The sequence below is a fragment of the Zootoca vivipara genome, chromosome 11, assembly GCF_965207765.1.
Source record: "Zootoca vivipara chromosome 11, rZooViv2.hap1.1, whole genome shotgun sequence".
Classification (NCBI taxonomy): domain Eukaryota; kingdom Metazoa; phylum Chordata; class Lepidosauria; order Squamata; family Lacertidae; genus Zootoca; species Zootoca vivipara.
In genome coordinates, this window is record NC_142594.1 from 23,583,136 (window position 1) to 23,598,211 (window position 15,076).

The 15,076-nt window shown below is 43.6% G+C and overlaps 1 protein-coding gene and 1 non-coding gene across 11 annotated transcripts in view; one reads left to right on the plus strand and one right to left on the minus strand.

Moving 5' to 3' along the window:
• The window catches only part of OSBPL3 (oxysterol binding protein like 3), a 103,906-nt gene that overhangs the window by 49,855 nt on the left and 38,975 nt on the right, over positions 1–15,076 (plus strand). For 9 of the 10 annotated variants that reach the window (XM_060280714.2, XM_060280717.2, XM_088653487.1 and 6 more), the window contains 6 exons: positions 1,091–1,264; positions 2,407–2,533; positions 5,182–5,285; positions 5,388–5,480; positions 8,665–8,821; positions 13,282–13,412. In XM_060280714.2, coding sequence (XP_060136697.2) covers positions 1,091–1,264; positions 2,407–2,533; positions 5,182–5,285; positions 5,388–5,480; positions 8,665–8,821; positions 13,282–13,412 — 786 coding nt within the window. Of the gene's footprint in view, positions 1–1,090; positions 1,265–2,406; positions 2,534–5,181; positions 5,286–5,387; positions 5,481–7,365; positions 7,465–8,664; positions 8,822–13,281; positions 13,413–15,076 lie in introns of all 10 variants that reach the window. The other variant, XM_088653492.1, reaches the window with a different exon arrangement.
• Positions 12,395–12,497, minus strand: LOC118092400 (U6 spliceosomal RNA). The gene has a single exon (XR_004693515.2). It is a non-coding gene; the product is annotated as a U6 spliceosomal RNA (small nuclear RNA).

Sequence of the window (15,076 nt, forward strand, 5' to 3'; positions counted from 1 at the left end):
TGCTGTTTTCCCATGGTGTTCAGTGCTCTGCTTTCTAAGATACATATACAGTTTAACTTTATGTTATCAATTTTTAGCTGTAGGGTATTTCTTAAAAGCCTTTTGATCAGAGCAACCCTGGGGGATGGAACCTGAAGCTGGAATTTGTATTTAGCATTGGCTCCAGATGAACCCACAGAAAAGGAATAATGGTTTGAAGTGGAGCTGCAACTGAGTCACAAGCCATACAAGACAAAATTGGCTGATGGGGTAGTGCCCCAGTGGCTGCATATAAGAAACTCTGCCTTAATACAGACATTGATTTGTTTTTGTTTTATGCGTGACTAGAGTGTGATGTATTTGATATGTTTTAAATCATTATGAACTTATATAATAATTAAGTTGGACTTGGGATCCAAATTGCTGCCCAGGAACTTCAGACTCGAACTTCGGTCCAAAGAATTTGTGTTGATCAGTACAGAATACAACTTGCATATATAGCAAACTCAAAAAGAAATGCTGAGTATTTTGGTGTAGAATCCGTTGCTACTTTAACTTTGGTTCGCTGGTCTGATTGGTTATTTGGAACAGGACATGGTCTCTGTGTCACCCCTTCTACACTTAGCCTATAGCTTTCCCTTTGTTCTGTAGATGCCTGTGCCAGGCCCTGTTTGCTACCATAGAGCACTGTGTTCACTGCCTTTTGTCCTTCCTGCATCCCCTCCATCACTAGGCTGAGAAGTAGAATCAAATTACCAGGACCTCACTAGGACAACTCCCTTCCATCTGCTGCAGCAAAACCTCCTCTGTCATTCAGTTCAAAGGAGTGTTGTAGGAAGAGTGGGGTTGCGCTCATGACCTGTTTCTGGCCACTGTGAGAACAGAATGCTAGACTAGTTGGGCCTTGATAGGTGTGGCCCAGCAGGTTGCTTCCTATGTAGGTTTTCCAGCTGGCAAAGCAGTCCTGGACTGCAGAATTATTCATTTAGTATGGACTTTGAACCAATTGAGGGAAGATAAATGAGATCTTTCATCCCACTTATGCTGGGTAGTAGTAGTAGCAATGTGGAAAAATATAACTATTGTTTTTGTAACCTCTGTTTTCCTCTAGGCAAAATCTCAGGAAGTCTTTGATGAATGGGTAGCAAAGCTACGCCATCATAGAATGTATCGTCAAAATGAAATTTCCATGTTTCCGCATGACATCAACAACCATTTCTTTCCAGCATCGGCTTCTGTTACAGACTCCGTAACAGGCTTTCTGGAATCCACGGCAAGCAGAAAGGTAGAAACCACAGGAATGGCAGATGATGGGCTTCCCTTGGGGCTTAATTTGGTCTGACCTCTGTGTGCAGAATACAACAAGAAATAGAGTTGATACTTGAGGAATAAATGCAATATGTTCCTCTCAATAAACCACTGTGGTGCTCATTCTTTTTCCAGTGCCAGTGGAGGTAAAGAATGAATGTCAACAAAGGTTGAGTGTTTTGTGGCGATTTGGGAATTTGGTGGCTTCAAAATAAAACATAAAGAAATCGAAACAAAGCTTCATCCAAGTCAATTGATACTAAGCAGCATAGTTTAAGTTTACATTAACTGAAGAAAGGGCCACTTTTCATGCCCTCTTTATGTGCTGTGTGACCTGATGAGTATTTATATGGATAAGCAACATGGTGCCCTTCAGACATTGTCAGACTACAACTCCCATCATCCCTGCTCATTGTCCTAGCTGATTGAAACTGATGAGAGTTGGAGTACAGAACATCTGGAACGCACCAATTTGGCTAGCCTTGTTCTGTGGCGTTTGGTTGGATACAAAGTGCACTATAGCTCATCTCATTCTTGTTGTTCACTTTCCTCACTTCTCGTTGTTCTGGCAACAACCTGGTCATTTAGGTAGAGAAACTGTCCAGTTGCCTTCCTGACAGACCATGGATTTTCTTTGCCCAAATGTCTGTAACAGCCTGATGGCCATTGATAGGAAATGTCAATGGTGAAGCAGTTGGGAAGTATTTGCATTTTTGGCTTGTAGAAATGACAACATTAATGGGTCTTTACTAGTATGTAAGAATTTAGCTTGAAATTCAGTTATTTTAGCAGGGCAAGGCCTCTGGGTATACTTTATCTTTCAGCCAACCTGCAGATTAGCAATGGTGCAGGTTGAGCTTTACTTCAGGGATGGAGAACCTGTGGCTCCCCAGATGTTGGACTCCAACTCCTATCAGCCCCCTCCCCAGGTTTCCCATCCCTGCTTTAATGCATGCAGCTTTATTATTTGGGGAAATTGCTTTTGCGAAGCCTTTTCCACCGGAAGTTAAATGTCTGTACTTGCTTTTAAGTGTCATTCACCATAACAAACCATGGAAAGTATTTCTCCCTTTACTGGAATATTTTTATTGATGATGTAATCCTGTTTCCACGCAACAGCGAGGCAGCATGACTCAGCAGAATTCATTGCAGACTGGAAGTAGTTTGTCATTCTCCTGCTCAAACAATGACTCAAGGATCCCACCTTGGCTGCAGTCTTCGGAGGATATGGAAAGATGTTCAAAAGGTAACTTTTCTGTAGTAGAAATTCATACTTTTAAGTTACTTAGCGTTTACAGGACGTTCTTCAAGGTTCTCTGTCCTGATGCAACATCCGCCTTAAAGTCTTGGAAAGCAATTTTTAAAGCAAGCTTTGATAATAGACCATGTGGCTCTGAAGTTAGGGTTTCTTTTCTTCCTCTCCATTTCAAGAGCCTATCACCTGCCTTGTCAATTGCTTCAGCCTCTAAAAAGAACTGGACTGCAAATAACAGGGGACTGAAGTTCAAATGGAGAGTTTGAAATAACTTGTTCCTAGGTGGGACATAGATGGGTGGTGGAAAGATGTGTAAAGCGTGTGTGTGTGTGTGTGTGTGTACCCCCTGGGAATGAAAATGGGGGTGGGGGTTGTTTCCTTTACAGCCTTTGGGCTGGAGTTCCTTGGGCTAAAGGTGATATTGTCAGAGGTGTTACAAAACATAAGTTAGGCAGCATAGCTATTGATCAGGGTTGGTGAGAACTGCAGGGCAAGAAGAGGAGGAGGAGGAGGAGTTTGGGTTTGATATCCCGCTTTATCACTACCCGAAGGAATCTCAAAGCGGCTAACATTCTCCTTTCCCTTCCTCCCCCACAACAAACACTCTGTGAGGCTGAGAGACTTCAAAGAAGTGTGACTAGCCCAAGGTTACCCAGCAGCTGTATGTGGAGGAGCGGAGATGCAAACCCGGTTCCCCAGATTACGAGTCTACCGCTCTTAACCACTACTCCACACTGGCTCTCCCAACTTGTCCTAGCACTATGCTCCAGCTCACCCCAGCTGCAGGACTCCTCACTGTGAAAGTATATATGGCATGTGGGTGTGTTTCCACTTTTCACCGAAACCGCTTGACCGATAGCGTTCAAATTTGCACACAACGTCCCATGCTACCGTGAGATTAATCTTATAAAGTTTGCTAAGACAGATGTCACACCTACGCCACGTAAAAAACCCCAAACCCCGTGTTACAGAACACACAACTCACCCAAAAGTGCATGCTGGGAAAAGAACCAGGTTGCAAACCAGCGCCCTCTAGCAGCGGCTACACTGGTACTACACCTATAGAACCTTCCCTCTCAACAGCACCTCAGCTGCCATTTACATACTAGGCCGAAACCTTTACAGACTAGGCCAAATGGAGGTACTGACTCGCCTGGGTGGGGGGAGGAGGAGACGGGATATGTCATGGATTGACACAGGGTGGTGGCAGTCACAGGGATTAGCCACGGCAACGCGTGGCTGGTCCAGCTAGTGTGTGTGTGTGTGTGTGTGTGTGTGTGTGTGTGTGTGTGTGTGTGTATCACAAATGTTTGTTGCTAGTGTCCTTTTTAGGCTGGGAAGGAATGAGGAACGTGCGGTTGAGTACTCTCAGCATGGGGAGAAAGGCCGAGAGGACATGCAGGTGCACAGGAACTGAAACTTGGTTTCAGAACAGATTAGGAACATAGCCAGCAGCCTTCTAGTGAGTTAAGCCAGTGAGCTACAGCCTTTCCTTGGTTTGAGAAGAACAGATGGAGGACGATTAGAATGCCCCTGAAGAAAGGATTTGTTCCAAAACGCATTGAGTCTAATAAATCCTGTTCCTATGTACTTTGGGGTATATTCCATTTTTCTTCCTGTGACTGGGGTCTGAGTACTGCCAGCATCTTCTGTTATTGTGTTCCTCTCTGCTTTCCTACCCAAAACTCTCTCAGGAGCTCTCTTTGAGAAAGCAACTAAGTCAGGCATGTGAGCTACCTTTAAAATACTTTTTTTCTCCTAGCCTCTGTTTTCTAATGGAGTGTGTATGGGTTTGTTTGGTTTTTTTGGTGGGGATGGAGAGGGAGGGAGAAATTCAACCGTTCAAGAAAGACTGGCCCCCAGAGCCTAGTTTATGTGGAACATCTTCTGCAGTCTTGTTTACATGTCACTCAGTTTTACTGCTTTGATTTTTGATAGGGCTGTTTCAGTTACATTCTTGTAAGAGAGTGCTAACTTAGCTGCATATTAAGAATCAGACAATCTCATCCAGTCCCTCGAGGAAGCTAATAATTACAGTGAGAACAATGCTTTATGGTGCTATTAGTCTAAAGAAATGGAATAAAGGAGGGCCAGGACTCCCTCAGAAGACAGTGGACTCTCCTTCCTTGGAGGTTTTTAAGTAGAGATTGGATGGCCATCTGTCAGGGATGCTTTAGCTGAGATTCCTGCCTTTCAGGGGGTTGGACTAGATGACCCTTGGGGGGACCCCTACCAACTCTATGATCCTATGCTCAAAGATGCTGGTTAAACTCTTTTCTCCCTGGAAACGCTAATGCAACCCTTTAAAACATGGATCATATATTTCATAGGTGCCGTGGTATGTTTTTGCTCCACTGCTTTGTGTGTGCTAAAATTCTACCCGCCTATTCGTAAGCTTCACTTTTAATAGTTGCTTCAGCAAATCCTGGAAGAGTAACCGCAGGATCAGAATGTAACTGACAGCCAGGCACATCCTTCATATCTTCTGAATTACCTAGTAATCAGTTACCATTAGAGTTCTGCTGAAAGATACATTGTGCATACACTTGATAAATGGAGGGATAGATAACCTCTTCCTCCCTCTCCCCTCCCCCTCTCTTTTACAAAGCACTGAAAATCCTCTCTTTTCTTCCAAACAGACCTCTCCCACTGTCATAACTATCTGTTGGAAATGAGCCAGCTTCTGCAAAGCATGGAAGTTCTCCACAGGACATACTCAGCACCTGCCATAAATGCCATGCAGGTTAGTTGTGGAAATTGCTACTTCTGTTCGGTCATGGTGTTAGCTTTCTTCCTAGATTTGTGATAAATGCCGTTCTTCTCTTTCCCGTGTGCTGTTCTAAAGGGCATCCCCTTTGAAAGTCCTAAAAAGGAAAAAAGAACACACCGGAGGTGGCGTTCCCGAGGTCTTAGTAAAGATGCAAAAGGAATGTTGCAGGTAACCAGCCTCTCTTTACCCAACCCCTTCCAGCTTAGCCTAAAAATGTAGTGTGGATGAACTGGTGAAAACCTCATTTTCTCCCATATAATTGATGGTCTTGGTAATTGCTCTCAGTGACAGATGGTGATTCCGTTCTGCTGGTGTGATATAAGCAGAGGGTGCTGCATTAACTAATCTATTGAGCCTTTCGTTTGCTGAACTTTTGACAGCATAATAAATAACATTTATATCCAAGATTGGCTCCATCCATCTGGAGAATGCACATTTACAGGGGGCTGCAGAAGGGTGAAAGGGGTAGGGCAGTCGTCAGAGTACACACTTTGCATACATAACACCTCAAGCCAATGCCAAGCATTTCGTAGTGGTTTCTTAAGCCTTAGAAAGCTGTTGTCATTTTGGGGTAGGGAAACTAGGCTAGAATTGGTTTGACGCAGATGAGGGTAGAGTTATGCATACTATAGGGTTGTCATGCTGGTCAATTGATTGGTCAAATACGATTAATTGGCTGTAGTCAGACATGTTAGGAGCACCCTGAGTGACTAACAGCTGGGACCATAGCTGCCAAGTCTCTTGTATTCCCCGGGAAACCCCCGTTTTTCCAGCCGTTTCCCTCTGGCAGCAAAACCCCCTGTAAATCCCCCGGATTCTTACCGGCCCGGGGAGGCTACTTCAGCGCATGTCTGGAGTCTCTGGACATGCGCAGAAGTGATTTCTGGCGCTGCGGCCATTTTGGAAATGGAGAGAGCATGCGTAGAAGCAACTTCCGGTGCTGCTCTGCTCATTTCCAACATGGCCACAGCGCGACTTCTGGCTCTGTGGCCATTTTGGAACTGGGCAGAGCTTGCGTAGAAGCAACTTCCGGTGTCACTCTGCCCAGTTCCAAAATGGCCGCAGCACAACTTCCGGTTCCGCGCAGCTGCCGATCCTGGATTTTTCAATCTGGAAGTTGGCACCTATGGCTGGGACTAACATCCCAGTGTCATCTGACAGCAATGCAAACAGTGAGAGTCCCTTGCTGTGCAGCCCTAAAGGAATCAGGGCTGTGCATGCGAGCCCACTCCTCACTTTTTTTAGAACAACTATTCCCTGACTTCCTGACTTCTCCCTCACTTTTAAGCAGCATGGGCGAGCTTCTTCTAATAGTCACGTATTGTAACCACAGCCATCTTTGAACAGGAACTCATGCTTCAGGCTGGAAGCATCAAGGAAACATACACAAACAGTCCTCGTGGAAGAGACACTGGTCTAAGCTTATTGGCTAGCCAGAAATTGACCCTGTAGCATAGGGATGAAGAAACTTTTTCAGGCCAAGGTCCTCATCACCCCATGGTAATCTGTTGGGGGAGGGGGACATTCCAGTAGCAGGTGGGGCCAGACCCACACACCATTGCACAACAATAGATCTGTTTTTATTATCTAAACTTCACTACCATTAGGTCTTTTGGGAATCCACTGCTTATATTTCAAATCCTGCCTGCAACTTCATGTCTGGGTGATACTTTGATAGATAATCTATCAATGGTCCCAATTCCTCCTTAATCATGATGTCCTCTTAGTTTGGCAGTTAATTTCGCTGTTTCAGCCTAGACCATCAGTTTCATAAGCCATTATTCCTTTGAATTGTTTGCGTTTCCAGTGGGGAGGAAGGGCTTCAAGTGTTCTTTCACAGTGCTCTATAAAGCTTCTGGGAGGTCCCCTAGCTCTTTGGGCAACTAGCAAATTATCTTTATAGCATACGTGTTTAAATGCTTGTCTATTATTTGACCAGTCAATTGACCAAGTTTTATGTTTTTGTTTCATTTTTTTATGTTCTTGACCGGTCAAATACCACCCCACCCCTAATATATTGGCCAATGCGCTTTCTGTCATGTCCGTACTCCAGCCTAGCAATCCCACCACCCCTTACCTTTTCCTTCCCCATACCTCCAATCCTTTGAATTCAGCAAAGCATTTAATGAGGAGCTGGAGCACATCCTTTCAGGTGAGTGATTGACAAATTCCTCCGCAGGTTAGGTGGGGACTTTCTGAAAGAGAGCAGGAAGCTTGAATAAAGCTAAGAAAGGAGACGGTTGAACTGAGAGGGGGAGGGGGAATTGGATAGATCGACAGAGGAGGGGAGGATCAAATTCTGGACCCAGAAAAGGGAGTTGAATGATGTACTCTGTTATCACCTTTTAAGCACATGTTAATTGACACTTGCATTGGTATTGGCATGGCCTCAAATTAACCTCAGGTCCGTCCGTCCCCATCCCCCCCATGCACACGCAAATCCCACAGTACTCACACTTATTTAAAGTCGGGTTGTTGTTGTTTTTGCTAAGAATATAATATTTGGGCTTTCATGGGGTTCTTTTGCAAAGAGTCTGTAAAGAAAGTAGAAATGATTGCATTAGGCCCAAGCACATGGTTTGCCATTTAGTGTTTCAATTGTAAGCTGCTGTGGGCATCTGCTTGTGAATCGGGAAATAAATGTTGTTAAATAAATCAAGAAATAAGGAGAAGGGAAGGAAGAGACCAAGGGGTGGTAAAGGGGTAGTGAGGCTAAGTAAGGGGGAAAGCGAGGTGTGGTATAGCCGTCGTTCCCAGTGAAGCTGGGATTGTTCAACCACGGTTTTGCTTGAAAATGTGGGTATTGAGGGAGGAGAAAGTGACAGTGTTCAAGGAATAAGGAAGTTCCTAGGCGAAGGAGGCAGAAGGGAATTGTTGGCAAATGACTCTGGGTAGAATAGAGTGAACAAGTGAAGGAACTATAATAGTGGATAAGGAGCAGGAGAGTTTTCAGGGTAAGGTCTAGAGAAGGATACTGGAGCAGAGGATAGAGGGGACAACTTAAGGGAAAGAGAGTAGCCCAGCATCGATTTTCTGAGCAATCCGAAGTGAGAAGAGAAACAGCAGGAAGGAAAGCTTCAATGAGGAAGGTGCAGAGATGAAGAGCACCACTTGAAATGCTCCAGCAAAACTTCAAAACCCTTAACTAAGGGTTTGGGTAAGCTACATGGACAAAACTGTAGTGTAAAATGTGTGTACAGAGGGGTGGGGGTGGGCTCCTTCTGATTTGCAAGTGGCAATGGTCTGTTTCAGATCAATGTCTTTCCCTTCCTTTCTGAATCTTGAATGTAAGTTGCTGGCAACCTGGAACCTTTTGTACTAATATCGCAACGCCGGTGTGTGTTCCTTGTAGGTCCCAACTGTTCTTTCTGGTCCATTGAGACTGCACGCTTCCAACCCCAATTTGTCCACGTTAGATTTTGGCGAAGAGAAAATTTACTCTAATGGTTCCGAAACAACATCGGAATTCTCTAAAATGCAAGAGGACTTGTGTCACATAGCACACAAAGGTAAATGGGACAATTTTTTTATATAAACAACAACATGGAAGTTAGAGGTGGGGTTTGTGAGAAATCCAGTAAAAAAGTGGTGTGCAGTTAATGTTGTAAGAATTCAGTTGCTTTTAAAATGTCCCTTGCACAATGAGTTATCAAAGTATGGAATTGTGATTTGAGCTTTGGACCTCCTTTTGAACAGCTTGAACCAGACTACGTAATTATTGTTTCTTTCAGCCTTATCTGATTTAATGCATAACTTTATGTATGCGCACATATTAAGGAGGCATCTAGAAAAGAATGCTCTGGTCCATTTTGCAAATCCTCCCCATTCATCATAATTCTCTGAAGCTGGCCTTCATCCAACACCCCTCATGAATATTTGTGGCAATCTAATCCATTTTTGAACTGTTTATGTAAGTCTAGGGAATCTTCTAACCTGAAGAGCAGTTGTGAAAGCCTTTATCTGAAAATGCAGCTGTATATTGCATCTGGTTTGTGTGTACAGATGTTGAACGTAGCTTCCTGAATTTCAGACTTGGCATTTGTGATGTAAGGGGGTTGCTATGGTAGTAACCTATTTTTAGTGGATGCAGAATAGGGGGGGGAAATCATTTTAAGGCGCTATGAGGCCAGCTCTAGCTGGCACCAGTCAGCCCTTTTGCAAGATTAATAAATAAACCAGCAGCTCACACTTTATTAGTACGTCTGCTAAATCATACCATCTGTATTCATTTGAACAGTGTTCTAGTTGCAAAGGGAAAGGAAACCTTGGAAATGACATGAGATAATTATTCAAGCCTTTTATAAAAAGGATTTTTAAAAAAAAAAAAAAAAAACAACACCATTTCATTAATCACAGAAAATATTCTGTTACTTTTCCCACCTCACACCATCTTTTTTTGTAGGTAAAACGCTGGCTTTTTGAAGCTGCTTTAAATCTCCATGTTGCTTTGCATGATTAAATCCATTAGTTAGTTCAGGCTTTGCTCAGGGTTAGGAGGTGAAGCTGTGTTTGTGCAGAATCACAGAATTGTAGAGGTGGGAGGTACCCCCAAGGGTCATCAAGTCCAACCCCCTGCGGTGCAGGAATCTTTCCCCCCAACATGGGACTCAAAACCACTGCCAAGAGATCGAGAGTCTCATGCTCTACCAATTGAGCTATCCCTGCATAGGGGAACATGGATGGCCCTGTGGTCTAAACCACTGAGCTTCTTGGGCTTGCCGATCGGAAGGTTGGTGGTTCAAATCCTCGCAACGGAGTGAGCTCCCATTGTTCTGTCCCAGCTCCTGCCAACCTAGAAGTTTGAAAGCACACCAGTGCAAGTAGAAAAATAGGTCCCGCTATGACAGGAAGGTAAATGGCGTTTCTGTGCACTCTGGTTTCTGTCACGGTGTTCCGTTTCATCAGAAGTGTTTAATCATGTTGGCCACATGACCCAGAAAGCTGTCTGTGGACAAACGCCGGCTCCCTCAGCCTGAAAGTGAGATGAGTGTCGCACCTCATAGTTGCCTTTGACTGGACTTAACCGTCTAGGGGTCCTTTACCTTTACCTGTCATCGGTATAATGATGAAATACTTCATTATGCACCCAGAGAAGCCGTGCCTCAGAGGTATCTTGGTTCCTCCTGCTGCCATCCCTCCCTGTATCGTTGTTAGTATACATTTGTAGTCTGTCCCTCTTACAAAGGATTTACAGTTTCATATAAGGACTGAAACTGTGACCTAGAGCCCTGTAGCTGACATCGCATGGTGACTTTGAACATTGACTTCAGCTGGAAAAAGTGCCCAAATGATGAGATTACCATTAGGCAATGGGTAGTTACATCATCCAGGTCCACCATTAGCTGGTGTTACATATTTCCTGTATCTTGCAGTGATAACATGCCAAGTTATTTTTTTGCTCAAGGCTGCAGATGTACGTAACATGAAAATAACTAACCTAACCCTTAGCTTTGCATTCCTTACTTGCTGTTCATTTGTATTTTGTTGTTTAGAAAATGAACACACCGAAGATCAATGCTCTTAAAACTCATTTCAGTTTAGGTGCTTACTGCTTTTCATATTGCTGGGAAGCAGCCTGGTGCAGCAGTTCATGTTGGACCTAGGCTCCAATCCCCACTTAATCCTATCGCACAGAGGATAGAGTGGGAATATAATGCCAAATACAGATACAAAAGTTATTAGATCAGTAGGGAAGCCTTGCAAACAAGCCCACAAAAGTTACTAAGCTGCAGGACTTCTCTTAGCCTGCTAAGAAGCCTAGTGCCTAGTGTCAGGGGCAGCAGATCCCTCTGTAAATCCAGTCATCCAATTTACTTTTTAACTGCTCGTATGTTTTTAGCTTAAACTGTCCTCCTTCTTCTATCAAAATATCTCTATATTTTGGCCATCTGGTTTCCATATTCAACTTTTTTTGAGCCTTCGCCTCTATAGGTGAAATCCATTTAGGTGTTTTCCTTTCTAATAGATCTTTATATCTATTCCACACATTAAACAAGGACTTTCTAATTATATGATTTTTAAAACCTTTATGACCTTTGACCTTGTCATACCATAAATAAGCATGCCATCCAAATACATTGCCGTACCCCTCCAAATCCAACACATCTGTATTTTCCAACAAAAACCACTCCTTCAACCAGCAAAAAGTAGCTGCTTCATAGTAAATTCTTAAGTCTGGCAGGGAGAAGCCCCCTCTATCTTTGCTATCTGTTAAAAGCTTATATTTAATTCTGGTTTTTCCCCCCTGCCATATAAATTTCGAAAGTACCTTTTGCCATTCCTTAAAGCACCCCATTTTATCAATAATTGGCAATGTTTGAAACAAAAATAACATTTTTGGCAATACATTCATCTTTACTACAGAAATACGGCCTGACAAGGACAGTTTTATATCCGACCATCTATCTAGATCTTGCTTAATTTCATTCCATACCTTTACATAATTATCTTTATACATATTCAAATTTTTGATGTCAAATTTACACCCAGGTATTTCACCTTTTTCACAAAAGACAAACCAGTGGCCTCCCTTAAATCATTTCTTTCCTCTGATGTTAAATTTTTATCTAACACTTTGGTTTTACCCTTATTCAACTTGAAACCTGCGACATTTCCATATTCTTGAATCAAATTCAGTGCTTTAAGAAGAGGAAGAGTAGAAGAGTTTGGATTTGATATCCCGCTTTATCACTACCCAAAGGAGTCTCAAAGCGGCTAACAATCTCCTTTCCCCTCCTCCCCCACAACAGACACCCTGTGAGGTGGGTGGGGCTGAGAGACTTCAGAGAAGTGTGACTAGCCCAAGGTCACCCAGCAGCTGCATGTGGAGGAGCGGAGATGCGAACCCGGTTCCCCAGATTACGAGTCTACCACTCTTAACCACTACACCACACTGGCTCTCATTTCAGGTTCTTGTAAAGTCAAAACCAAATCATCCGCAAAGGCTTTTAATTTCAATTGCTTTTTCCCTACCCCTACCCCTTTAATCTCTTCCTCCTTTCTAATCATTGACAATAGCACTTCCAGGACTGAAATAAACAATAGGGGTGATAGAGGGCACCCCTGCCTGGTTCCCTTTTTTTAAAAAAATGGAACGCTTCACGAATTTGCGTGTCATCCTTGCGCAGGAGCCATGCTAATCTTCTCTGTATCGTTCCAATTTTAGTATATTTGCTGCCGAAGCGATTTTTAGGCATTCAAGGAATATAAGCCATACCCAAAAAATAAGACATAGTGATAGGCACAGCAGCAATGCCGGCCGCGGCAGGAGGAGGCAGAAAAAATAAGACACCCCCTGAAAATAAGCCATAGTGCGTTTTTCTGAGAAAAAATAAATATATTAAGTGTCTTATTTTCGGAGAAACACAGTACGTTCTGAGGTTTTTAAATTGTGGATTTCCCACTGTTCCTAGAATTGTGCAAAGCAGCAAGATTAATAAATAGTAGGTTGCATTTCCATACGGTCCGTAGAAGACGGAAAACCATCTCTTCTCTAGCCAGCATGGAAACTTGAGCTACCAATTGCGCAGGCAAAGGAGGGATGGATTGCTCTGTCTCTTGTGTCAGCTCTTGCATTTCCATATTGACCACAGAGGGAACAGGCTGGTGGGGTGGAGCGATTTGCTGCTTCTCTGCCAGCCTGCTCACTCACCTGCATGAAATTCATTAAAGCTGCCAAGTGAGTGTTTAAATACAAGGCTTATCTGGTCATGAGCAAATTATCATAATCATTGCCCACAGTTGCATTACATTGTGGATTTTGTGTGTGTGTTTATTTTATGAATCTGTATCCCCCCCCCTTTTACATTAAAATCTTGCAAAGCACATTGCTTAGTATTTATGTAATCAGCAACAGAAATGTTTCAATTCTTGCTTTTTGCCATGCTGTGTTTGTCTCTCCAGCTGCTCTTCTGCACACATTTTGCCCTTGCGGTTGTGTTGTTTCTGTAACTTTGACTATTTTCTACAGTGTACTTCACCTTAAAGTCGGCTTTCAGTGCAATCTCGACGGAGAGAGAGAAGCTGCAGCAGATGTTTGAACATGATTCGGCCTCATCTCCATCTGCGCAAATAGCTGGACTGAAGAATGCCTTATCATCTGTAAGTGACCCACATGGATTGCTCTGATGTTCAGAGGCATGCCTCATAAATCACTTGCTTATCTCGTTTGATCTTTGCCTGTGTTTACAACTCACTGAAATGATCCATCGAATGCATGAGGAGCCTTTCGTGTCCTGAACCTTTTGATGTGTGCATATTCATTTCTTTCGGTCATGAGTTGTCAGTCATTAGAATGCCAGGTTGCATATGAACAACCTTGTATGTCTAAGGGGTGTTCAAAGGAGATGCTATGTTTGTCTGTGTGCTGCACATACAGATTTATGTTGCAAACCCCTAAACCAACCTTCCCCAACTTGTGGTCCTTGAGTTATTTTGGACCAATAATCATGCCAGCACAGCTAATGGTTGAGGATCATGAGAGTTGTGGTCCAAAACAACTTGAGAGCACCAGGTTTGGAAAGACTCTTGTACGCATCGTGTGAGCAGGTCTTGCATTTTCAGCAATGTTGCGTCCCAAGTGTTTCCTTTTCCCCCATGGGAATGAATGATAGCCATTCTGCTACATGGCGGAATGAGAAGTAGAGCAGTTGAAAGCAACAGTAAGGGCTACTTGAGAGATGAATCTGATTATGTCCAGAGTGTGTTCCCAACACACTTAACTGTGGCTCGGATTTTAGCCCTTTTTTCTTTGCTTTATATAGTTCATTGAGAGATACTGAGAACTATCTGCATAGCTCTGGTTTATGTTCTGCTTCTTGGTTGAGTCTGCTGTTTTTCTGGGCCATGGGATCAGGTGACAGAACTCAAGGCGGCTTTATAATACACATATATTGTAATATATACACATAGGGAGATTTTTTTGGGGGGGGGGGTAAAGTAGACCAAACCAAGTGTGTCCGTTGTTGGAATCCATCTGTCTCGAGAGACAATAGAGTGCACCTCCAGGGGTGAAGTTAAACTGCTGGAGAATCACAGCGCCTGTTGTGGCTGCAGAGACCAGTTATTCATAACTGCTGCCTCCAGCATTGCTTCTGCTGTGTTAGGAGCACTGAAGTGAGCACAAGCCTGGGCAGAGTGTATGGAGGTCCTGGGTTGTCCAGATGGCAAGACCCACCCACTCCGGCTTCGCTTGTGGGCCAAAGGAAAGCTTAGCAATGCATTTGGCGTCATCGTGGCTACAGGAGTTGGAAGAAGGAGATGTACAAGGTGCCATCCAACTGCCTTAGGGACTCCACTCCAGATTTGTGTAGGGTTTACTCCTTAACCCTTTCTTCTCCCCAAAATATCCCACAAGGCAGTGGGTAGGGATTTTTCCTCGGGGTTTACTCCCAAAGCCTTTCTCACCATTGAGTATAGCTGCAAAGCAAGTGGAGGTTTAGGCTCAGAGTTCTCCTTCTCCCTGGTATCAGTGATGGATTTTTCAGCATTAGTTTCTTACTTGACAGATGCAGTTCGGCAATAGGGCCCATGGCTCTTGCTCACTCTTCCACAGTCTTCATGCAGAGGCTGCATTATGGAGGATACTCAAACTCTGGATTTTCTGCATTGAGCACTAGAGGCCCCCTATAACTCAAAGACTCTAGGCAAGCAAAATGTGGGCATTGTATAAATATCAATAAACTTACTCAGTACCTATAAATTAGTTTTTAGAAATGGTGGGGAATTAGTCAGCAACAGATTAAACTGAGTATTTCTCAAAGCCC